Raw genomic sequence first — 20,186 nt, forward strand, 5'->3', positions numbered from 1 at the left:
TTTTTTTTAATATTTTATTTATTTATTCATGAGAGACACAGAGAGAGAGGCAGAGACATAGGCAGAGTGAGAAGCAGGCTCAGAGCCCGATGTGCTCAATCCCAGGACCCTGGGGGTCACGACCTGAGCCAAAGGCTCAATCACTGAGATGCCAAGATACTGCTGAATGGATCTTTGACTCACCCAGAAAGAAGAGAATTCTCCATGGCAGAGGTCTTTTAGTATATTCCCGCTGGAAAAATGAGAATACCATGACTTGAGAACTTTAGGCAGATCTATCCAGAAGAGGTGCATGACAGACAACTGAGTTTGAGAAAACTGCTGAGGATCAGAAGGGCCATGAAACTATCAGACATCATTTTGTTTCTGCAACGTCAGCTCCTTTGACTTCAGCAAAGCTTCACTAAGTGATTTTCTGAGAATCAAAAGAGGTTGGAACTTTCTCCTCTAATCAGCTGGTGTTTATAGATTCTTCCTCTATCAACGGAGTCTGCATGCCCTTCTTCATGCCATATGCACTTTGGTACTCATTTGAGAGCAACCATTTAAGCTGCTTTGGAGTATTTTGAATAATCATTTGACAGAAGCAGCTTCTTGAGATTTAGGTGCCTGGGCCCCACTGCATTTTTGCTTTACCTGTGGTTTCAAATTTTCTTTTAAACAATAACAACAACTTGATCTTTGTTTTCAGGGAAAATCGTACATACAATACCAGTATTGGAGACATAAAAATGGTGCTGCTGTGGTTAGAACGGTCTAGAAGGGCCTGGAATTCCACCTGCCTGCACCACTCTTTTCCTCTCAAATTCATAACAGTTGAAAACCACTGACCTGTTGAATAAGGTTCAAAGTACTTGTTTAAGTGCGTACATATTTTTATGTAGGAAAACAAGGCAAGTTGGAGCTATTTAGATTAACAAAATGAACTGTAATGGGACTGAACGCGTATTTCCTACTATTCCCTTTGGAACCTTTCAATAAAGAAAGAACCCAAATCTCAACTCAAAGTCTCTTGGCCACCAGCCCAGGACTCTTTCCAGTTTGTCATATTATGTTTCCTTTCATCCATAAGAACATTCACGTGCACCATCGAAGGGAAGTAGACATTGCTATTTCTGGGGGTTGTAAAATTGTTCTGTTTTGTGAAACTGCATGGAACTGATTTCTTCAAAATTCTTCTTTTGCTTAGTTCTAGTTCCATCATTCAAAGACTTCATTCATTCATTCATTTCTCCCTCCTTCTCTATTTATTCTTTCCTCCCATCCATCCATCCATCCATCCATCCACCATCCATCCAACTCATTGTTATTGAACACCTGCCATGCTAGATGTTTAGAATATGATGATATACAAGACAGGGCTGCCATCACAGGGCTTACTTACATCCCTTGAAATCCAGTGTGGGATGATGCAGAAGCGACTCTATAAATGTTTCTGGAGCTATTAGTAATATTGTAGGTGTGCTGTCCTCACTTCCTCCATCATAATCATATCACCAACATCAGTTTTTAGAAGTGGAATAAATCCCTTCTTAATTTGTATTCCAACAAAATCTCAGCAGAGATCTTGGTTTCTGTCCTTGGTCCGATATGATTCCATATTCTGATAGTGGTAATCTACATTCATGCTCACGTCCCAGCTGTGGAGACAACTAGGATAAATGTATAAAACTCAGGCCCTCAGACCTCAAAAACCTCAGAAATGGTAACTAGCAGCCTCTTTAGGTCCTTTCAAGTCACAAAGCTTGGTTCTATAAACCGCTAAAATGGGACAAGGAAATAACCCTTGGTAGGATTTTCTCCATCTTAATCCAGACACCCATGTATTTTATTTTTCCTGTCCCAGTTGAGATGCAAAAAACAAAACAACCCTTCCACCCCCTAAAAAGGAGACAGGACAAAGGACTGTATACATGTTTGTTTCGAGTTGTTTCTGAAAATTTGGGGTAAGTTGAAATTATTTAATCACGGTTAATTTCCTGTAGGGGGAAGGGGGAAATTTCCATCATAATTTGAGACAAGTGGCAGTTTTGCCTCTGGCAGATTTAAATGAGAAAAGTGAATGCTGGGATGCCAAACACGCGCATGAATGCACATCTGTGCCCATCGTCTTAATCAGCCTCTTTGTTTGGTTCCTTTTTTCCTTGTTGCCGCTGTAAGAGCGACAGTGGCAGTGATGCCTGCCCACGTGATGCAGTGACATTTGCACAGAGCAAGACCCATGTGCTTCTCTTTTGGATTGCTGTGAAGCGCCCCCGCCTCCTGTGAATGGCCCCATGGGAGAGGGCCTGATGCTTAGAAAAAAAGTGATCCCCGGATTGAAACACAAGTTTCTTAAGTTTTACTACCTACGCACCTTGATACAGCTGCCTGTGACTCCCCCACTGTGCTGCTGTACTTCTCTCTCCTGTCTTCTCTTGCACTTCACCTCATCTCATATTCAATTTCAAGAAGGCCAAAATGAGATTCTGCAAAGCAAGTAAGTTTCCAGTAAACTGATAAAATATTGATACAGGCCAGGGATTGCTAAAATTGCCCAGGACGTGTATTTTGTTCCCCTCTGCCCCCAGCACAGTATTTAAAACATTATTATATTTTTAATTGAATACTTTCGGACATTGCGCTTGCTTTTCAGTCTGCCGTAGTCCCCACCATTCCCTGTTGCATCCCACACCCACCCTCCTTCATGTACTAGGTTACTCGCCGGCTTTTAGCATCAGTCTTGAATTCCAAAGGCTTTTCTAGTCTGCCTTCCTTAGGAATCTTCTGTGTACAATTTAGAATTCTAGAGTATTACAAAAGGCATTGCTACTTTGTAGATGTTTACAATCAAAGGGGAGGAGTTGTGAAAGCAAAAGGAAGATACAAAGACAGTGTTCACTTACAGAAAGCATTTAAAGAAAATGAGAGTTACACTCATTGCTGAGAATGGTATAAGATGCCAACTAGTAAGGCTTACTGATTTGTAAAGGAGTCAGTAGATTTTTGTGTGTAACCTTGCAAATTTTGCGTAGGGCATTGATTTTTGGCTAATGAAGCTTTAGCTTGTTCCAAAGGGTTCTTGAAGCAGTAAGATGACTTGACCATGGTCCATTATATCTGTATCCTCAAGTGTCAATCTTCCTTTTCAGTTCTCTCACTTCTTTCCATATTGTCCCCTTTGCCATACTTTGTGTCCACAGGATGGCTCTAGTTCTCATTAGTGCTATGGGCATATCTGCCTCTGCGGTTCCCCGAACCATTAGTGCTGAAATTGGAATACTGTGATTGTTTCCTCTTTTAAGAAAATCTTGTTTTCCATTTCCCAGCAGATATATGGAGTGATCACTCCTTTCAGACTGATCCAGATTTGCCACCTGGCTGGAAGAGAATCAACGACATTGCGGGGACCTATTATTGGCACATACCGACAGGGACGACTCAGTGGGAACGCCCCGTCTCCATCCCAGCAGATCTTCACGGTTCTAGGAAAGGGTCCCTTAGTTCTGTAACGTCATCTCCCACCCCAGAGCACGAGGTAAAATGGAGTATCTTTTTAACAGCTTAGTAGAGTGGATGTTGCTTGTCATTTCTCTTTAGACTTGTTGCTTTCTGCCCCAACAGGTCAGCAAGGTAAGTTTTTTGATTATCATGCATGCTGCATCGGAAACCTCAGAAATGCTTTCCTCTTAGTGTAAATAGTGTTAAAACCATCGTTCAGGGATGTTCTCATTTTTTCGTGGCTTTTGGTCTCTTGAAACAGCATTCTAGGTGCAGAAAGTAAGAGAGGCTGATTAATGAGAAGTGGTTAAGATTCCCTGGGGCTCATGGAACCAATACTTAACTCTGCAGGTGCCTTCGCATGGTGCTGCTCCATAAAATATTTACACATGGAAAAACATGTCTTGGCCAGACGTGTGATAATTACTACATATCGTATTAGCCTTGGGTCCATTTGATTGCATGGAGGGGATGGCTGCAAGAATAACCCTTGAGAGCCCTTAAGTGCATAATTTCTTCTTTTTTTTTTTTTAAGGATCTGTTTATTTAGCAGAAGTGACATTATTTTAGACCTAAATAGCAGCATAAATTTCTGCTATCCCTGAGGAGGAAATGCGATGTTTAAACAAAGAATTGAGGCATGAAAAAAAATTACACTGTGGTATTTATTTATACAGAGATCCTTACAGCAAACCTTTGCGAATCCTGATAACAAAATACTCAAGAAAATGGCAGTTGGAAAAGGTCACAGTTAAGTGTTGGCTTTTTCCAGAAAAGTAGTTGGATCCCTCACACACAGGCACGTCTGCCTGTCTGACCACAGTCTTTTGTTCTTTTTCTTTTACTTTGAGGACTTGAAGGGAATCTGAACTGCGTCTCTCACCTGCAGAGCTCCTCTGTGTATTTGCAACCATTATCACCCTTCCTGTCTTTGAAAGTATCTTGTTTCTTACATCTGTCGATATTTACTTGCTCTTCCCTGGGAGGCAGCAAGACCTACATTCCAGATCCATTCCTCCTATTACATGTTACAGGGCTTCAGCATCTCACCTACCCAGCTGGGGCCTTGGATTCTCCGTCTTTCAGGTGATGGGTTGGGGTGAGCTATTCCCTCAGACAGGGGCCTTGGTTTGTTGGCCCTTGAGCCTCCTGGTCCAGCACATGCTTTAGTACGGCTGAACCACGGAGAATTTTGTTGCTTATCACTGGGCAACTCTGATAACTTTTTATTGAAGTATAAGGTTCCTATTCACTGAACACATTCCATTCACTTACTCATCTTGTGAGGTGTGCTGGGAACTAAAGATGAACGTCAAGGAGCTTAGCATGAAGTAGAGCCCTCCTCCCATCCCAGCTGATTGCATCTTGGCATTTCTCCCTGGGCCACCGAGTGGCCCCCTCAGAAGCTGAGCCAGCCAGGACACAGCCTCTACTCTCCACTAGGAGCAGATACCCTCTCCCTTTCTTACCTATACGTCTTTTCTCTTGACATTGTTGTTAGACTCTCTTTTTCCATTCCAGAGGTTCATTCCCCGCTTACAACCCTTTAACCATCTGCACCACATCAGAGTGCCTAATGACGAGGGAATGCTACGATGGGAAGGGTCAGCTGACACCAGTGTCCGTACATGACAGACAGGGCAGCTGAGGTGCAGAGAGGTGGGTGATCAGTGGCACCACTGGCTCCAGAACTCAGAGATCCTGAGTGCTCCTGAATCCTAGGCCGGGGCTTTTCTCACTCTGCTCCTCTGGCTCTGAGATTCCAGCCTAATGTGCTTTCTCATTTTCCCAGAAGTTAGATTAGACTCACTTTGAGACGATACTTTTGTCCAGTGAACCTCTTGTCCTCTGTATGTAGAAGAAATTAAATTCTCCTGAAAGCCTGCCTCCTGAGGCCAAGGTGTGGGTGTGGTAAAGTCCAAGGAGGGCAGCCCAAAGTTTATCAGATGCAGATTTTTATTTCTCCATTAGATATGGCAGGTGTTTGTTTCCACGTTTTCTGCAGAAAATCTTGGGAAGAATGCATGCCAGGTAGGAGGCTGCCCTGGGGAAGAGGGTCAGGGAGCAGAGTCCACCTCTACTCCCCCAGCCTCCTGCTGATGTCCATGCAGGCCTATTCTATCTTTTCTCCGCACCCACTTCCCACTCCCATCCTGGTTACCTCTGAGGGCCCCTTCCCAGGCTCAGATTATGTCCCATGGCCCTCGCCTCCTGCTTCCTCGCCTAGAATTCAGTGTTTCCCTAATGATCCACAGTCCTCAGGGTCCCTGCCTGTATTCATGATTTATTTTGGCTTTCAGTGTATTTTCATAAAGGTCATTACATTTGTTCCCTTCAAGACCGAGAAGACACCTAATCTGTTCCTTGCATAAGAGAAGAGTTAACAGAAGCTCAGTGGGTTCAGTAAGCATGCAGCTGGTGTAGGATGGGCATGTGTCCAGTTCTCAGACTCTGGATCCTCTGCTCTGCCCCCAGTACTATATGAATCTCTACCTTGATGTCGGTCTCATTCCTTACTTCTGCTGTTAACCATGCCATTGTGTTGACCTTAACCCTCCAGGGAACTTTGTTAACAGATACGCTATTTTAAGTTTCAGAGAGAGCGCCACTCGCATCCAGCACTTTAATAAGACCAGTGGAATAGATGTTCTTCAGCTCAGCCTTTTGATTGTTCACTTCATACACATTTTCCCCCTGTCCATAAGGCCATTATGTCAATGAACCAAGCACATTTAAAGGCAATAAATTAAAATCATAGAAGCAAATGTATGAGCCGGTAGAGAGAAGAGGAGGGGGAGCTGGGGAGAGACCCAGACTCCCATATACCCAGAATATGCAGACGCTGACATGGATATTAAACCAGAAGCACCGAGGGTAATGGAGCATTTATGGTGCCAAGGTCATGCCTTCTCTCATGACTCCTAATAAAACCTTATGTGTCTGGTACTGTCATTGTCATTCCCTTTTTACATTTGACAATTCTAAGACAGAGACGTGAAGCTTGCCCGAGGTCACATGCTTATTAGTGGTGGAGCCAAGCTTGAATGAAGGTCTGCTGACCCCCACCCTACCGCAGGCCTCACAGTACTGCCTATCAGGGGGCTTGGTGGGTCTCACATCTCTGCATCAGGCTGGATCATATGCAGAGCCTTCTAGAAAATGACTTCTCTTGATAACAGTGTCTCAGGTGCTAATGACAGGGGAAGAGAAATGATTATTTCTCTGACACCATTTCTTTGATCCCTAAATAGAATCTATTTCAACTAATTTGGAACCAGGAGAGAAAGCAAAATGTTAAGGACGAGAAGAAACTTAGAAATGCATATTTTATTCAGCTTTTCCCTGAGCTCATTTGGGGGGGGGGAAGAAAATCAAGTAAGTGCCAAATCTGTTGACTCTGCTTCACAAAAGTTTAGGACTGAAAGCTTCCTTACAGTTTGAAAATTTTACATTTCACATTCCAGAGATCACTGGGGAAGTGCTAAGCGCAGTGGATAATGTTTCCTCTGTGTATGCCAGCAATATTTTCTAAAGTTTATAAACGGGCCAGGAAGCATTTGCTATTGAAATTTGGCCCAGAATGATCTCTGCCTCGCCCCTTCCTCCACCAATCCATTGATTTGTTCCAAATCACTTGGATGTCAAATTCTAGAGAGAAGAGGGTGCCTCACAGAATATTCTATGAATCACTGTTGGCCTATAGGCAACTCTTGCCTTATAATGTTTCCTACTGAAGGTATCTCCTGGCTCCTTAAGGAGAGGAGTGTGGAGGAGAAAGTGGGTCTGCAGCAGGGGAGGTGGAATTGTTTCTCAGAACGCCGATCATAATTTTCTTGATCATAATTTGCTCTGTTCTTGCTGCATTGCTCCCTGGGGTCTGTCAGGGGCCTGAGCCACTAACTCCCTAGGAGCGGAAAATCTATGTATTACATTAGAACCTGTGGGATTCCATATATACTTAGAAATAAGATGACAACACAGAGGAGCTATTCTTTCATCTTTTTTTTTAAGATTTTATTTATTTATTCATGAGAGACACAGAGACAGAGACAGAGACAAAGGCAGAGGGAGAAGCAGGCTCCATGCAGGGAGCCTGATATGGGACTCGATCCTGGGACTCCAGGATCACTCCCTATAGGCTGAAGACAGGCGCTAAACCTCTGAGCCACCCAGGGATCCCCTTCTTCTTTCATCTTTTTACTGAACTTCTTGACCCAATCAAGTAATCATGAGCAGCGAGAACTTTCAAGAAGGGCCTAGTGAATGGTATGGCTGTATTTCTTAGCCTGTGGGCCAAGGACGGCAGCAAGGTGACTGCTGACCCTTGTAGAATATCTTGATTCCTTGGTCCTACCCAAGGCCACTGAGCTAGACTCTCCAGGGGTAGAACCTGGAAATCTGCCTTTATCATATGCTTTCCAGGTGATTCTGTGCTGAGTAAGTACAAGAGCAGGCCTTCTAATGAATCTAGTCTCCCTGCCTTTGTTTAGGTCACTTCCTTTTTGGACTCTTCCTAGCTTCTCCTGGGACCTACTGCTCCCATCCCTCCCCTTTGAAAGGCCCTTACTCCAGAGTGTCCTTTTTTTTTTTTTTTTTAAAGATTGTATTTATTTATTCATGAGAGACACAGAAAGAGAGGCAGAGACATAGAGGGAGAAGCAGGCTCCATGCAGGGAGCCCGATGTGGGACTCAATCCCTGGACCCGGGATCAAGCCGGGAGCTGAAGGCAGATGCCCAACTGCTGAGTCACCCAGGCATCCCTTCTAGTAGTATTACTTGGAGCATATTAGTCTCCCTCCTTGGCAGGGGGGGAGAGTCAGGACCTGTCCCCTCATCTTACGTCCCCAGCACCTGTCACAGTGTCTGGTTCATGGTGAAGTTCATGAAATGTTTGCTGAGTGAAGGAAAAAGCCAGTTTCATAGCTGAGTGAGTTCTTGGTTGACTTGCTGTAGCAGCAACACAGGCACTAGAGCCCAGGCCTCCTGACCTTCCCCTGGCTCACAAAGATGAATTTAATTGCACAACTATTTGTTGGTCTGTTTACTAGTTTGATTCCTCTTCTTTTTTCTTTTTCTTTTTTCTTCCTTCCTTCTTCTTCTCTGGGTTATGTTTGCATTATAAACCATAACTCTCTTCTTCTGACAAGTGTTGCATCCAACAAAACACAGAAAGCATTTTACAAAGAAGTTAAAAATGTGCACACATCTAGGGATTCAATGCTCATTAATATCACCTGGCCTGTCCCTTAGAGTGCCAAGATATCGAGTGCTCTGCCATTTATCATCAAGGCCACACATACCAAGGCTCAAGTCCTGACAGAAGAGGATTAAGAAGCATAATTCATAACACTTTGTAGGCCATAGGTCCCCCAATTTTTTATTCTTACAAATGGCTTTATTTTTTTTCTTTCCACTGTGGAAGGAGAGAGCAGAAGATATGGGAACTGCCATTTCTTGGGCACCTTCGGGCAGCAGTCCTTAAGATAAAGGATAATGCTCTTGATCTGTTTGTCCACACTCTGATGGTGAGGTCTTCTCAGCCCTGTTTCGTAGACAAGGAACTGAGGTCACAGAGCAGATGAGAGCGGAGGCAGGATTTGAACCTGGGCTTTTGCAGCAGACCTTCTGAAGGGCACATGAAGGTGATGATTGTAGCTTTCATCAGAGTCGCTAGGGAATATTCTTTTGCTTTCCTCTTTGCCTGGTTCTCAGCAGGTTCACCTTCCACACTTGCTCTCCAGGTTACATTTTGATATCACTTCTTAGAAACTTTCCCATCCCTTCAGACTCCATCCTCAATAACATGCTGTTGACACTGTCAATTCCAGTGTTAGCTTTTTTCTAGCAGGATGATGTATCATTTTTGTTTGATTTGTAGCATTACTTTCTAAGATCCCAGAAGAGAAATGAGGAAGAAGAAAACCCTCAGTAGTCAAGGTTAGACGATTAGATCCCCCTTAGTGGGAACCGTCACATGGATTCTGCTGTGTGATCATGAGGGGCGCTATGCTGAAAGGTCGTGAAGGGTCATAATAGGCACCATGTTCTAGGGGTGGGTCAGTCCCCAGAGATACCACCGCCACTGAGGAGCTAAGGCTCCAAGGCTCTCCCAGAACTCAGTGTCATCACTTTGATCAGGTGAAGACGTGCTTCACCTGGTCAAGATCAAGAAAAGCACCAGGACAATATGTCCCCATCTATAACTCAGGCACCAGAACATTCTGCCACGGTGCAAAGATTGAGCTGCATTACCTGAAATATGATCAGTTGGGAGGTCATTGCTCATGGGAAATGGTCTCTGTTCTTTCACCAGCCTTTCCCCCTGTCTGTCAGTCTTTGTCCTTGAGACCTAGAGCCCACCTGCCTTTCCCTCTCTCACTGTCTTTTTCTTTGTCTCACCTCTTCTTTCATCTCTCACTCCTGCCATGCAGACTGCAGATTTTCTATAGAACCAAATAATCTCTTTGGGTTGGTTTTTTTTTTTTTTTAATGATTAGCTAAAATGTTGTATTCTCTCTTAAAAAAAAAAACAGGTGAATAGAATATGTGGTTCTTAAAACTCAAGATGGATTGTTTTTGTCTTTTGTTGCCCTTCATTTTCGAAAAAGAAAACTTATGATCATTTATGTAGGAGAGGGAATTTCTAAAAATGAGTGCTTTTATATAGAGGAGAGTAAAGAGTCTTTTGTCCTAGTCATAACTTCTGTTACGTTAGGCCTTACTTGAGTTTTGTACTAAAGGGTTCCTTTGAGAATCCCCATGTTATTTTAGCTTTTGAAGAATTGCTGTATATGACCTTTGTTTATTTAAATCTGTAAGAGGTGATTGTTGGAAGTTTGCCAGCTGACTCACATCTCTGTAGCATAAGAGCCGGATTCATACAGTTTTAGAATTATAATCAATTTTTACATTACAGAGACCCAACATCCAAAAAGTAAATACATTAAAAAAATTTGCTTAAGCCATGCACACATACAGAGAACGACTTTAGTTAAATGCTAAAGACTTTTCTGAATACTTGCTTTTTGAAAAAATACTTTCTAGTCCCCAAACAGTGCCTGTTGAAGATAATTTGATTTCAGATTCCTTTTGTCAGACACACTTTCTTTTTTTTAGTTTCTCCACAAGAACATAATTACCTGGAGTCTTACTAATTCACCATCTGATATCCTTTTTTCAACATTCAACTTAAATGAAAAAACAAAAATTGCATTTATTTTATTATAAAATAAATAAGTCATGGGGATGTAATGTATAACATTGTGATGATGATTTAGGTCAAATAGGCTTATTTTCCCTTAGGGGGGAGAAAAACAAACTCTAGCTTAAAATTCTTGGGATTTCAGGTCCTTATGAGTTACCCTTACAGTGGTGACTCTAAACCTTGCTTGGTCAGCCCCTCTGAAAATATGAGAAAAGTGAGGGATCTTTACCCCAGGAAAACGCGCACACACAGAACCCCACCGTGATTTCAGGGGGCTCACAGGTATCCTCAGCTAACAAGTAGACCCTCCTATGTTTTTAATTTTCTCCTCAGTGAAAACTGAGCACTGCTCTGGGGGCTGGGGTAGGATAAAGACAGAGGTCTAGGCAGCATTCCTTTTTTTTTCCCCCCCTCAATAAAAGAGATTCTTTTTTAAAAAAGTAGATATACTGGTGTGAGTTCTACTTTTTTTTTCCAAAAACTGCAGTTCGGGTGCTTAGTCCAAAAAGGAAAGCAGCAGTGACACCAGCTGTGCAGTGGTGACAATAAATCTATATTTGTAGTGACTCCACGCTCATCGAGTCCTGCTGAGTTAAATGAACGTATCTCTCAACACACGGCACATTTGAACTTAGCTGCCTCTGCCTCTAGTGGGTTTAAAAATTATACTAATGTCATGAGCAGAAATCATGGGTCACTATTCCCTTCTCATTTTCAAAACACCGTAGTTGAAAGTGACTTGAGTGAAAAGTCTCCATTGTTGATTTATTATCCAAGAAAAGCAATTATTCACCTGACAGATCCGTGGAACACGTTCACAAGGATGTCCCTGGGTTTTGTTCGCTTCGTTTATTTCCCCCAAATGTTAGATAAAAAATATTTGAATATTCACTCAATATGGTAGAAAGGAAGAAAAACCAACAGCACTGCCTGTTGTCTGAGGGCAATGGAAGGGCTGTTTCAATTCAAAGATCTACTCTGAGCATTCTCCCAGCAAGGCAGGGCTTCGTGCTTTGTTCTGTGATCATGTTTACAAAATCATTTCGTGATCAAATACTAATTTGTGAAGAAGCTGGTGTGGCAAGGAAGCGGAGCTTTTTATGAATTTGAAGAACTTACATTAGATTGTGTAGAGCTGGTTTTTGATTAGGTCAGATATTGAGATCAAGGCTGCGCTACTGACCACCCCTCCTTCCCTTTCGTTGTCCTTTTTTCTTTTACATGAAAATAATTTGGGCCCCAGGTTTTTATGCCCTGGGCATGGACCTTCCCAGTTTTCAAATCTGCACAGTGACAGGGCCATCCCTAATTCCAGCCCCATCTCCGAAGAGAGTTCTATTTGGTTAGCGGGAGAGAAAAAATTCCTATGGAATTAGGTATGCTAGGCACTGGATCCTTGAAACCATACTGTGTGCTTTCAAGGCCACATTTAGAAGATCTAACGCTGACCACTAATGGTGGTCAGTCATTTCCATGGTAAGTAAGTCGAGCACCGTCTCTCTCTCCCCCATCTGAGGCTTCAGGTGATAATCTAGATCTAGAACCAGCTAACAAGCTGCTGGTAGAGTGAATTTGTTCCGTAACCTGTCCTGTGAATATCAATGCTAACAACCGGTGTCTTGTGTTTTTTTTTTTTCTTTTTTTTTCCTTTCCTTTTTTTTTTTTTTTTTTTTAAATCAATGTGCTTTTTTCCTATGTGAATAATTATATGTCTAGAAACAGCCATGGAGTGATTTTGCTGTTCTGAATGGGGGAAAGATTAATAGTGACATTTGGAAGGCAAGTATATTGTCAGATTCCAGATCATTTAATATTTTGTCCTTTCTGCATGGCTGTGGCTGTATCTTTTTCTTCTTCATGAATATCATCCATTCTGCAGGGACGCAGTGATGGGGCTTTTTGCTAGGGATGTCCAACTCACACACATGTTGCCTTTTTTTTTTTTTTTTGATGTGTCCTGTTGTGAATGATTTCAAGCTGATTGCCCCGGGTTCCCTGTTGTCTTGTAAGAACTGGGGCTTGCACCGAGCCAGCATCCAGCAGTCCTTGCATGCCCTTTTCTGCCTAAGCTCACATACACTCTCTGCCTCATGCCGGGAGGACTTTTCTCCCCCTTGATATTTGAGGCCACATCACGGGGCCTCCCCCTTTCTCCATTAACAGGGATCTGTTTTCCTCTAGGACTTGCATGCAGCCACAGTCAACCCGGACCCCAGTTTAAAAGAGTTTGAAGGAGCAACACTCCGCTATGCGTCTTTGAAACTCAGGTAGGGCATTGGGAAGGCCTGCCATAATGTGTGGCTTCTCATGGCTAGAGTTTACAATAGAATTCTAAGTCCAATTTTCTGTTTTTCTTTCTAGAAATGCCCCACATGCTGATGATGATGATTCTTGCAGTATCAATAGTGACCCAGAAGCCAAGGTTTGTGAGAAATGTGCTTTCAGTGGTCAAAGTAATGACTTTGGAAATGGGTTGGTTTTTATAAATTATTAACCCAGAGCTACTTACTAAGTGATTATTCCTCGATCCTCTCTCTTTCCTAATCTCCTCAACACTTAAAATAAATCCCTAGGCCAAGGTAGGTTTGGGAGGATTTCCATAATCATCTAGACCGTGCCTATATCTCACTACATCAGTTCCGTGCAGTGTAATAAGTTAAAATTATTGTTCGAACGAGTGGGCTCCAGAGGCCTTTAAAGATACACCAGGCTCTGCCTTGCAGAGCAATGGGAGGGGCAATCAGCAGGTGCTGCAAGACCCCTCACGCCCATCCGGTCCAGGACAGCCTTACACTTGTACTATGTCTTTCATAAACACAGGCCTGATTGACAATAAGAAAACAAGAGTGAACTTTTGCTTCTGGACTTTTGGTGGGATGCCAGCAAGGCCAGCATGGGCATGTGGCCAGTGTAGTTGCACAGGGTCCCATGCCTGGGGTTTAATGCTGGGTGATCACCATCTTGAAATTCTTAATAATTTTATGTCTGGAGTTGTGTTTTTGCAAGTGAAATCCAATGGGGCGATGGAGCATGCAACGGGGAGTTGGAGCCTCTCCTTATGAATAGTCCTGCTACCTCCCAACCTCCCTACCTCCTTGAGAGGTTCTCAACTGTTTGTTTCCCTTCTTCTTGGCACCTCGGGCCCTGCCAAACATCCTCATCTCTGCATCCGTCCAGCAATGACTACTGCCTTCCACCCCAGTAGGAGCCTTACTGTGAGCTTGGAGAGAGCTGGCTTTGGGCACATGTGCTTCCATGGCATCTCAAGGAAGGGCAAAGTAGTGGCCACCCCAGCCAAGACTGACAGCTTAACAGTGTGTTCAGTGGGGGTGAGGCCCTGCCCACTCCCAATCCAGGTACCTAGTGTGTCCTGGCACAGATGTTGCAATACACTTGAGGATCACCTATCTGCTGCGCATCGGGGTAGGGGAGATGGGTCCACAGAAAAGGGGAGGATTCCTGACTCAGTTTCCCCACTCCTGACCAGGGCACAGGAGCATCAGTCCAGCAGCAAGTGGGATGGGAAACCCAGGAGGTGTTGGTCCGTGCAGGGTGGTCAGGGCCCTGGGCCATTTGTAAGGGTCTGCACTTACCCTGCAGATAACCTATGCCCAAGAGAGCGACTTTAAATACCTAGTAAAACACACCATAGTGATTGAAGAGAGAGAATGTCGAAGAAAAGCAACAATTTTGTTTCAACACTTTTTACAGCATTTTCCCCCCTGCCTTTTGAACAGGGGCTCTGCATTTTCTTTCTGCATATTACATTTCCACTTGCAAATTATGTAGCTGGTCCTAGGTATTTTTTCTCACTCCCAAAGCAGATTTGTGTCTATGAATAAAATAGCAAATAAGCTCCCTTAGTAGTAGTTAAGTGGGAAACACCATGCCGTTTCAAAACCTTGACTCCTTGAAACTGCCATACTGCTGTCTGTGCTGGGCGAATCATCTGCTTGCCTTTGAACACCTCCTCCCTCCTTCCAGGCTCCTAGTCCGCTGGGCTACATTCTAAGCGCAGCCTCATAGCACAAAGGTGTTCTAGAGCCAGTGGCATTCTGAACAAGTCCTTGGGCCGCTGCTAACATGCTGGCCTTTAAAGATAAATTTTATGGCAGGGAGCGGATGTAGTAAAACAGGAAGGTGGGCTGGGAGTCATTGCTTTGCTACCAGGTGTTTTACAAGGGTTCTCCCCGAAGGCTGGAGGAGGCGGAGTGGGTGGCAGTCTCTTCCTCCTTCCTGAAGCGCCAGCTGTGATGGGGAGTTTTGGTGCTCAGGGAGGATGGTGTGCTGGGAGGGATGGTGCACTTGGTGCACTGGGAGGGATGGTGCACTTGGCGTGCTCGGAGGGATGGTGCACTTGGCGCACTGGGAAGGATGGTGCACTTGGTGTGCTCGGAGGGATGGTGCACTTGGTACACTGGGCGGGATGGTGCACTTGACGTGCTCGGAGGGATGGTGCATTTGGCGCCCTAGGAGGGATGGTGCACTTGGCACACTGGGAGGGATGGTGCATTTGGCGCCCTAGGAGGGATGGTGCACTTGGCGCGCTGGGAGGGATGGTGCATTTGGCGCCCTAGGAGGGATGGTGCACTTGGCGCACTGGGAGGGATGGTGCACTAGGCGGAGGGATGGTGCACTTGGTGGAGGGATGGTGCACTTGGCGCACTGGGAGGGATGGTGCACTAGGCGGAGGGATGGTGCACTTGGTGGAGGGATGGTGCACTTGGCGCACTGGGAGGGATGGTGTGCTGGGATGGATGGCAAAACTGACGAGTGGGCAGGGCTGGTGAGTTGCTGGGGGAGAGGAGATTGTTACCGGGACAGAAGGCCTGGTTGAAGTATTACCCAAGTTCTGCTTTCTCTTTTTACCTCCCAGTGGCACCGTTCACTGAATTCTTTATCTGCCCCTTGCTGGTACCCACATGTCTATTCCAACACCTATTATGAATTTGTTCATATTAATGAGGACATTCGGTTTTGCCATTAGTTACTGAAGCTGTACTGAGTTCTAAATGAGAAAGTGCATGTATGGGATTATTTATTTTATACCCTACCTTGTTATATAAGACCTTAGAAAACTTACAAGAACAAATGCTTTTTTTTCTTTTAAGGCACAGAAAATGTAAAGGAATAATCAGTACATCTGTCTGTGCTGGGGCAATAGACAAGGGTCAAAAAAGATCAGACTAGGGAAAAGGAAAAAAAAAAACATAGTTTTTCAAATCATAGGACTCCACACAGTTATGGAAATTGACCTGCAAGTTCATTTTTTTGTGCCTCTTGGTGATTATTTTCACCGAGGTTTCTTAGGGTAAATGGCACAAATCCCTAGGACAATGGAGAATCCCAAGATGTTTGCATACTATATGTGCTTTTTTTTTTTTTTTTTTTACTATATGTGCTTCTAATTAATCCCACCCACCCTGGATTCTGCAAGTCCCCCTGCTGTAGAGAGTCACTGTCATTGTTGAAGACCCCCAGCGTAGTGGGAGGGCAGAGCGTTTTAGAACCCTGCGTTACATGTATCACACTGTACATGAGGCATAAACCTCCCAGTTCCTTATGGTGTGTAAGAGTGTTTCTAGTGCTTCTTTATAAAGTAACAGTAATAATATTTGTTGAGTGTTCACTTTTTTCCAGGCATTGTCCTTAAGACTTTATCTCTCCTGGCAATTATCGTCACAAAAATTCAGTGGCCTGAGTATCATTATCTCTATATTGCAGATGAGGAAACTGAATCACAGAAGGTTAAGCAGCTAGTAAGTAAATAGCTTCAGGATCTGAATCTAGGCCATGTGGCTACAGAGCCCACACTCACGAGACTTTGAGAAAAGAAAATTCTTCATACATTTGCATATTTGAAAGTTGCTAAGAGAATATATCTTAAAACTCCTATCACAAGAAAAAATGTTTTGTAGCTATATGATGATGAATATTAACTAGACTTATTTTGGTGATCATTTTGCAAAGTATGCAAATACTGAATTATTGTGTTTACACCTGAAACAAAGATAATGTTATATGTCAGTTATACCTCAATCAAAAAAAAAAAAACTCACCTGGACCAAATGATGTGTTCTCAGTAATATTCCAACTATACATAGATATATGGGAATTTGGGTTTTGTCAGTCGGTGTTTCATAGCATGACTCATTGGAAGCAAAGGACAAACACCCAGGCAAAACTCATTTCAAGTAAACTGGTGGAAGATTGTGACAGTGTGGACTAGCTTGTGGGTCTGATTTGAGGCAGTGTTGAACTGGACTCCAGAAGTAGAAGGGTGGGCTGCAGGAGTTTTCCATCCCTTTGTAGCATGGTTTCAACAAGGCTTATGGTCAAGGTTGGGCCTAAAACAGGAGGAAGCCAAGGGGGCTGGAGTGGAGATAGGCTGCATCGCTGGTGATTGGCAAATCTACACACTTTAATTCACCATGGACCCAGTGGGGTTGACCTTCCTTTGAAGAAATTGAGGAGTCTGGCTGTGTTTCCCCTCTGGATGCATGGTCCCGCTACCCACTAATGGAAATTCCAGGCATGGGATGCCTTGCAGGGAAGACCAAGCTGTTCTGTCAGATTTACAACTATTTTAAAATCCAGCAGCCGTAAATGAAATTATTCTTTACCAATTTTGAAAAAGCCGATGAGTTTTGAACTAACTTCAGTGTGGAGTCACTTTGGAGGAGTGCTCCGCACAACACACACACACACATACCCCTGTGCTTTGCCATCTGTCCCCTTAATGCCTGTTTGATGTCACTGAGGGCACCTAAGAAGGAAGAAGTGGCAAAGACCTGGATTTTCGAGATGTTCAAGTCCTTTGTGGAAGTCAGTTACTTCTTTAGATAACCCTTCACATTCCTTCAGTCTGCCAACAGCTAGAAAACTGAAGTCCCCCCAGATAAGCAGAAACTATCCTCTCTTTAGGGAAAAAATTAATTTCATGTGCCATGGAATTATAAATATAGCCCCTAAGGACTGATTACTAAAAAGTTATTATAGAAAATGTCTTCCTTCCTGAGTGAAGCGTGCATGCTAAAACAACTAAAATCATTTTTAGGGTATCAGGATGTGGTACTTCCCAACCCTCTCCAGCCTCTGAGTCTGGGCACCTTGATAATCATTTGTTCAAGGAAACCTCTTAATAGCAGTGACAACATAAAATGACCACACCACCCCCACCCCACACACACACAAGGACCTCCCTAACCCCCTCACCAAAGAGCAGAGTATTTTTATAACTTTGAAAATGTTTTTCAAGCCTACCTAAGTTTTTGTGCAATAATTTCTTTTGTAGTTGAGAGTAATGTGTGTTTGTATATAATTCTGAGGTCTTCATTCTTTTGTTTTAAAATGATTCTAGATTTACAGGGGATCCCTGGGTGGCTCAGTGGTTTAGCGCCTGCCTTTGGCCCAGGGTGCGATCCTGGAGTCCCTGGATCGCATCCCACATCGGGCTCCCTGCATGGACCTGCTTCTCCCTCCTCCTGTGTCTCTGCCTCTCTCTCTCTCTCTCTTTCTATCATAAATAAATAAATAAATAAATAAATAAATAAATAAATAAATAAATCTTTGAGAAAATAAAAAATAAAATGATTCTAGGTTAACAGAAGAGTCAGAGATTGAGTTCCCATATACCTTTCACCTAGTTTTCCCAAATAACATCTTCATAATCTTAGTATAGTAATCAAAGTTAATAAATAAATACTGATACCACATCATTAACTATAGACCCTATTCAGTTTCTCAATTTTTTTTCCACTAGTGTCCTTTTTTTGTTCCAGGACCCAATCTAGGATACTATGTCATGAGCTCTTTAAAAATCATTTCAGGGGTGCCTGGATAGCTCAGTCAGTTGGGTGTCTGACCCTTGATTTCAGCTCAAGTCATGATCTCAGGGTCTTGGGATCATGTGCCACATTGGGCTCCTCGTTCAGAAAGGAATCTGTCCCTTTTCCTCTGGTCTCCCCCAATTCGTACTTCTGTGCACACACACGCACTCTCTCTCTCTCTCTCTCTCTCTCTCAAACAAATAAATAAAGTCTTTTAAAAAATTATTTCATATATTCCTTTCTGCAGTTATCAGATGTGTCACTCTTAACTCCATTAATATAATCCTACTTTAATTAATAGCACCGTAATCCACCTAGGCACCCAGTGGCCACAGGAGCAGCTTCTAACACTGCAGAGCAGAGCTACAACTTCATAAAACTAGGTGACTTTTTATCTTTTTGTTACTTTGGTATAGGTTGCTAAAACTGGTACTCCCTGGTCAGAGGCTATCAGTTTATGACTCTGTCACCTATTGCAAAATTGCTTTACAGAAAGGATACAGCAGCATATAATTCCACCAGTCATGTCCTAGAATACACTTCTTTGTTCACTGCCCACTTTAACTCTAGGCTTTGTCATTTTAATTTATCCAGCCTAGTTTTATTGCACATGGGCTACTGTGTCCTCTAAAATTTCCCCTTCTTAAATTATCAAGACAGGACATTGCTTTATGTAGAAACTGTTTCTGTCCATTCTTGGCCGTTTCTTCCTCTATGCTTATTTTTCTATGAAATTTGTAGATTAAATATTTATTTAGGGATAATTTCAAATATACAGAAAAGTTGCCAGATAGTACAGAGAGTTCCCAATTCCCCTTCACCCAGCTTCCCATAACGTCCTATCTTACATAACCATAGTACATTTTGTCAAAACTGAGAAATTAACAGCACCAAATGATTAAACACTTTATTAAGATGTTATCAGTTCCTCTTCTAATATCCTTTTTCTGTTCCAAGATCTAATTCAGGGTACCACTTGTATAGTGTCTATGCATTTTAGATTCGAAATATTCTTCATTATTGTAATCCCAAATATTTTTTTCTCTAATCATTTCTTTCTCTCTTTTGTATTACTTTTTCCATGTGAAAATGTTTTTGAAATTCCTGTGTACACGAACTTTTTATATATAATTGCCTTTTGTGCTTCATTTGTCAAGAAGGCAACTCCTTGCCCTATTTGGGCAGTCGGTTGGGTGCAAGTCAGATAACTTGCATTTCTAATTTCCCATTAATTTGCTATCTGACCTCTTATTCATCCTGCTTTAATACCTTAAAATCCAAATTTAACCCCATAAAACTTTTTTTAAAGATTTTTATTTATGTATTTGACATAGAGAGCAGGAGAGAGCACAAACAGGGGGAGCAGCAGAGGCAGAGGGAGAAGCAGGCTCTCCTCTGAGCGGGGAGCCTAATGAGGGGCTGGATCCCAGGACCCTGGATCATGACCTGAGCAGAAGGCAGATGCTTAACCGACTGAGCCAATCAGAAGCCCCAAAACTGTCTTTTTCTAATGGCCTGTAGCACATTTCTGGCCAAACCCTTGATTATAATGATCAACACCAGAATAACATTTTATAGTTAAGTTGTAGAAAACTTAATCCTTTGAAAAAAGTATGCTAGGTTCTCAGAGTTCTTTTTCCTCCTTTGTGTCGCTCTGCTTGGACTTCTGTAA

At 43.0% G+C, this 20,186-nt stretch overlaps 1 protein-coding gene across 7 annotated transcripts in view; it reads left to right on the forward strand.

Moving 5' to 3' along the window:
- Positions 1 to 20,186, forward strand: part of APBB2 (amyloid beta precursor protein binding family B member 2) — a 369,758-nt gene that overhangs the window by 243,807 nt on the left and 105,765 nt on the right. For 4 of the 7 annotated variants that reach the window (XM_041752053.1, XM_041752055.1, XM_041752057.1 and 1 more), the window contains 4 exons: positions 3,309 to 3,517; positions 12,402 to 12,464; positions 12,867 to 12,952; positions 13,047 to 13,107. In XM_041752053.1, the coding sequence (XP_041607987.1) occupies positions 3,309 to 3,517; positions 12,402 to 12,464; positions 12,867 to 12,952; positions 13,047 to 13,107 (419 nt within the window). The remainder of the gene's footprint in view (positions 1 to 3,308; positions 3,518 to 12,401; positions 12,465 to 12,866; positions 12,953 to 13,046; positions 13,108 to 20,186) is intronic. The other 3 variants (XM_041752056.1, XM_041752059.1, XM_041752060.1) reach the window with 3 other exon arrangements.

Source organism: Vulpes lagopus, chromosome 4, assembly GCF_018345385.1.
Source record: "Vulpes lagopus strain Blue_001 chromosome 4, ASM1834538v1, whole genome shotgun sequence".
Taxonomy (NCBI): domain Eukaryota; kingdom Metazoa; phylum Chordata; class Mammalia; order Carnivora; family Canidae; genus Vulpes; species Vulpes lagopus.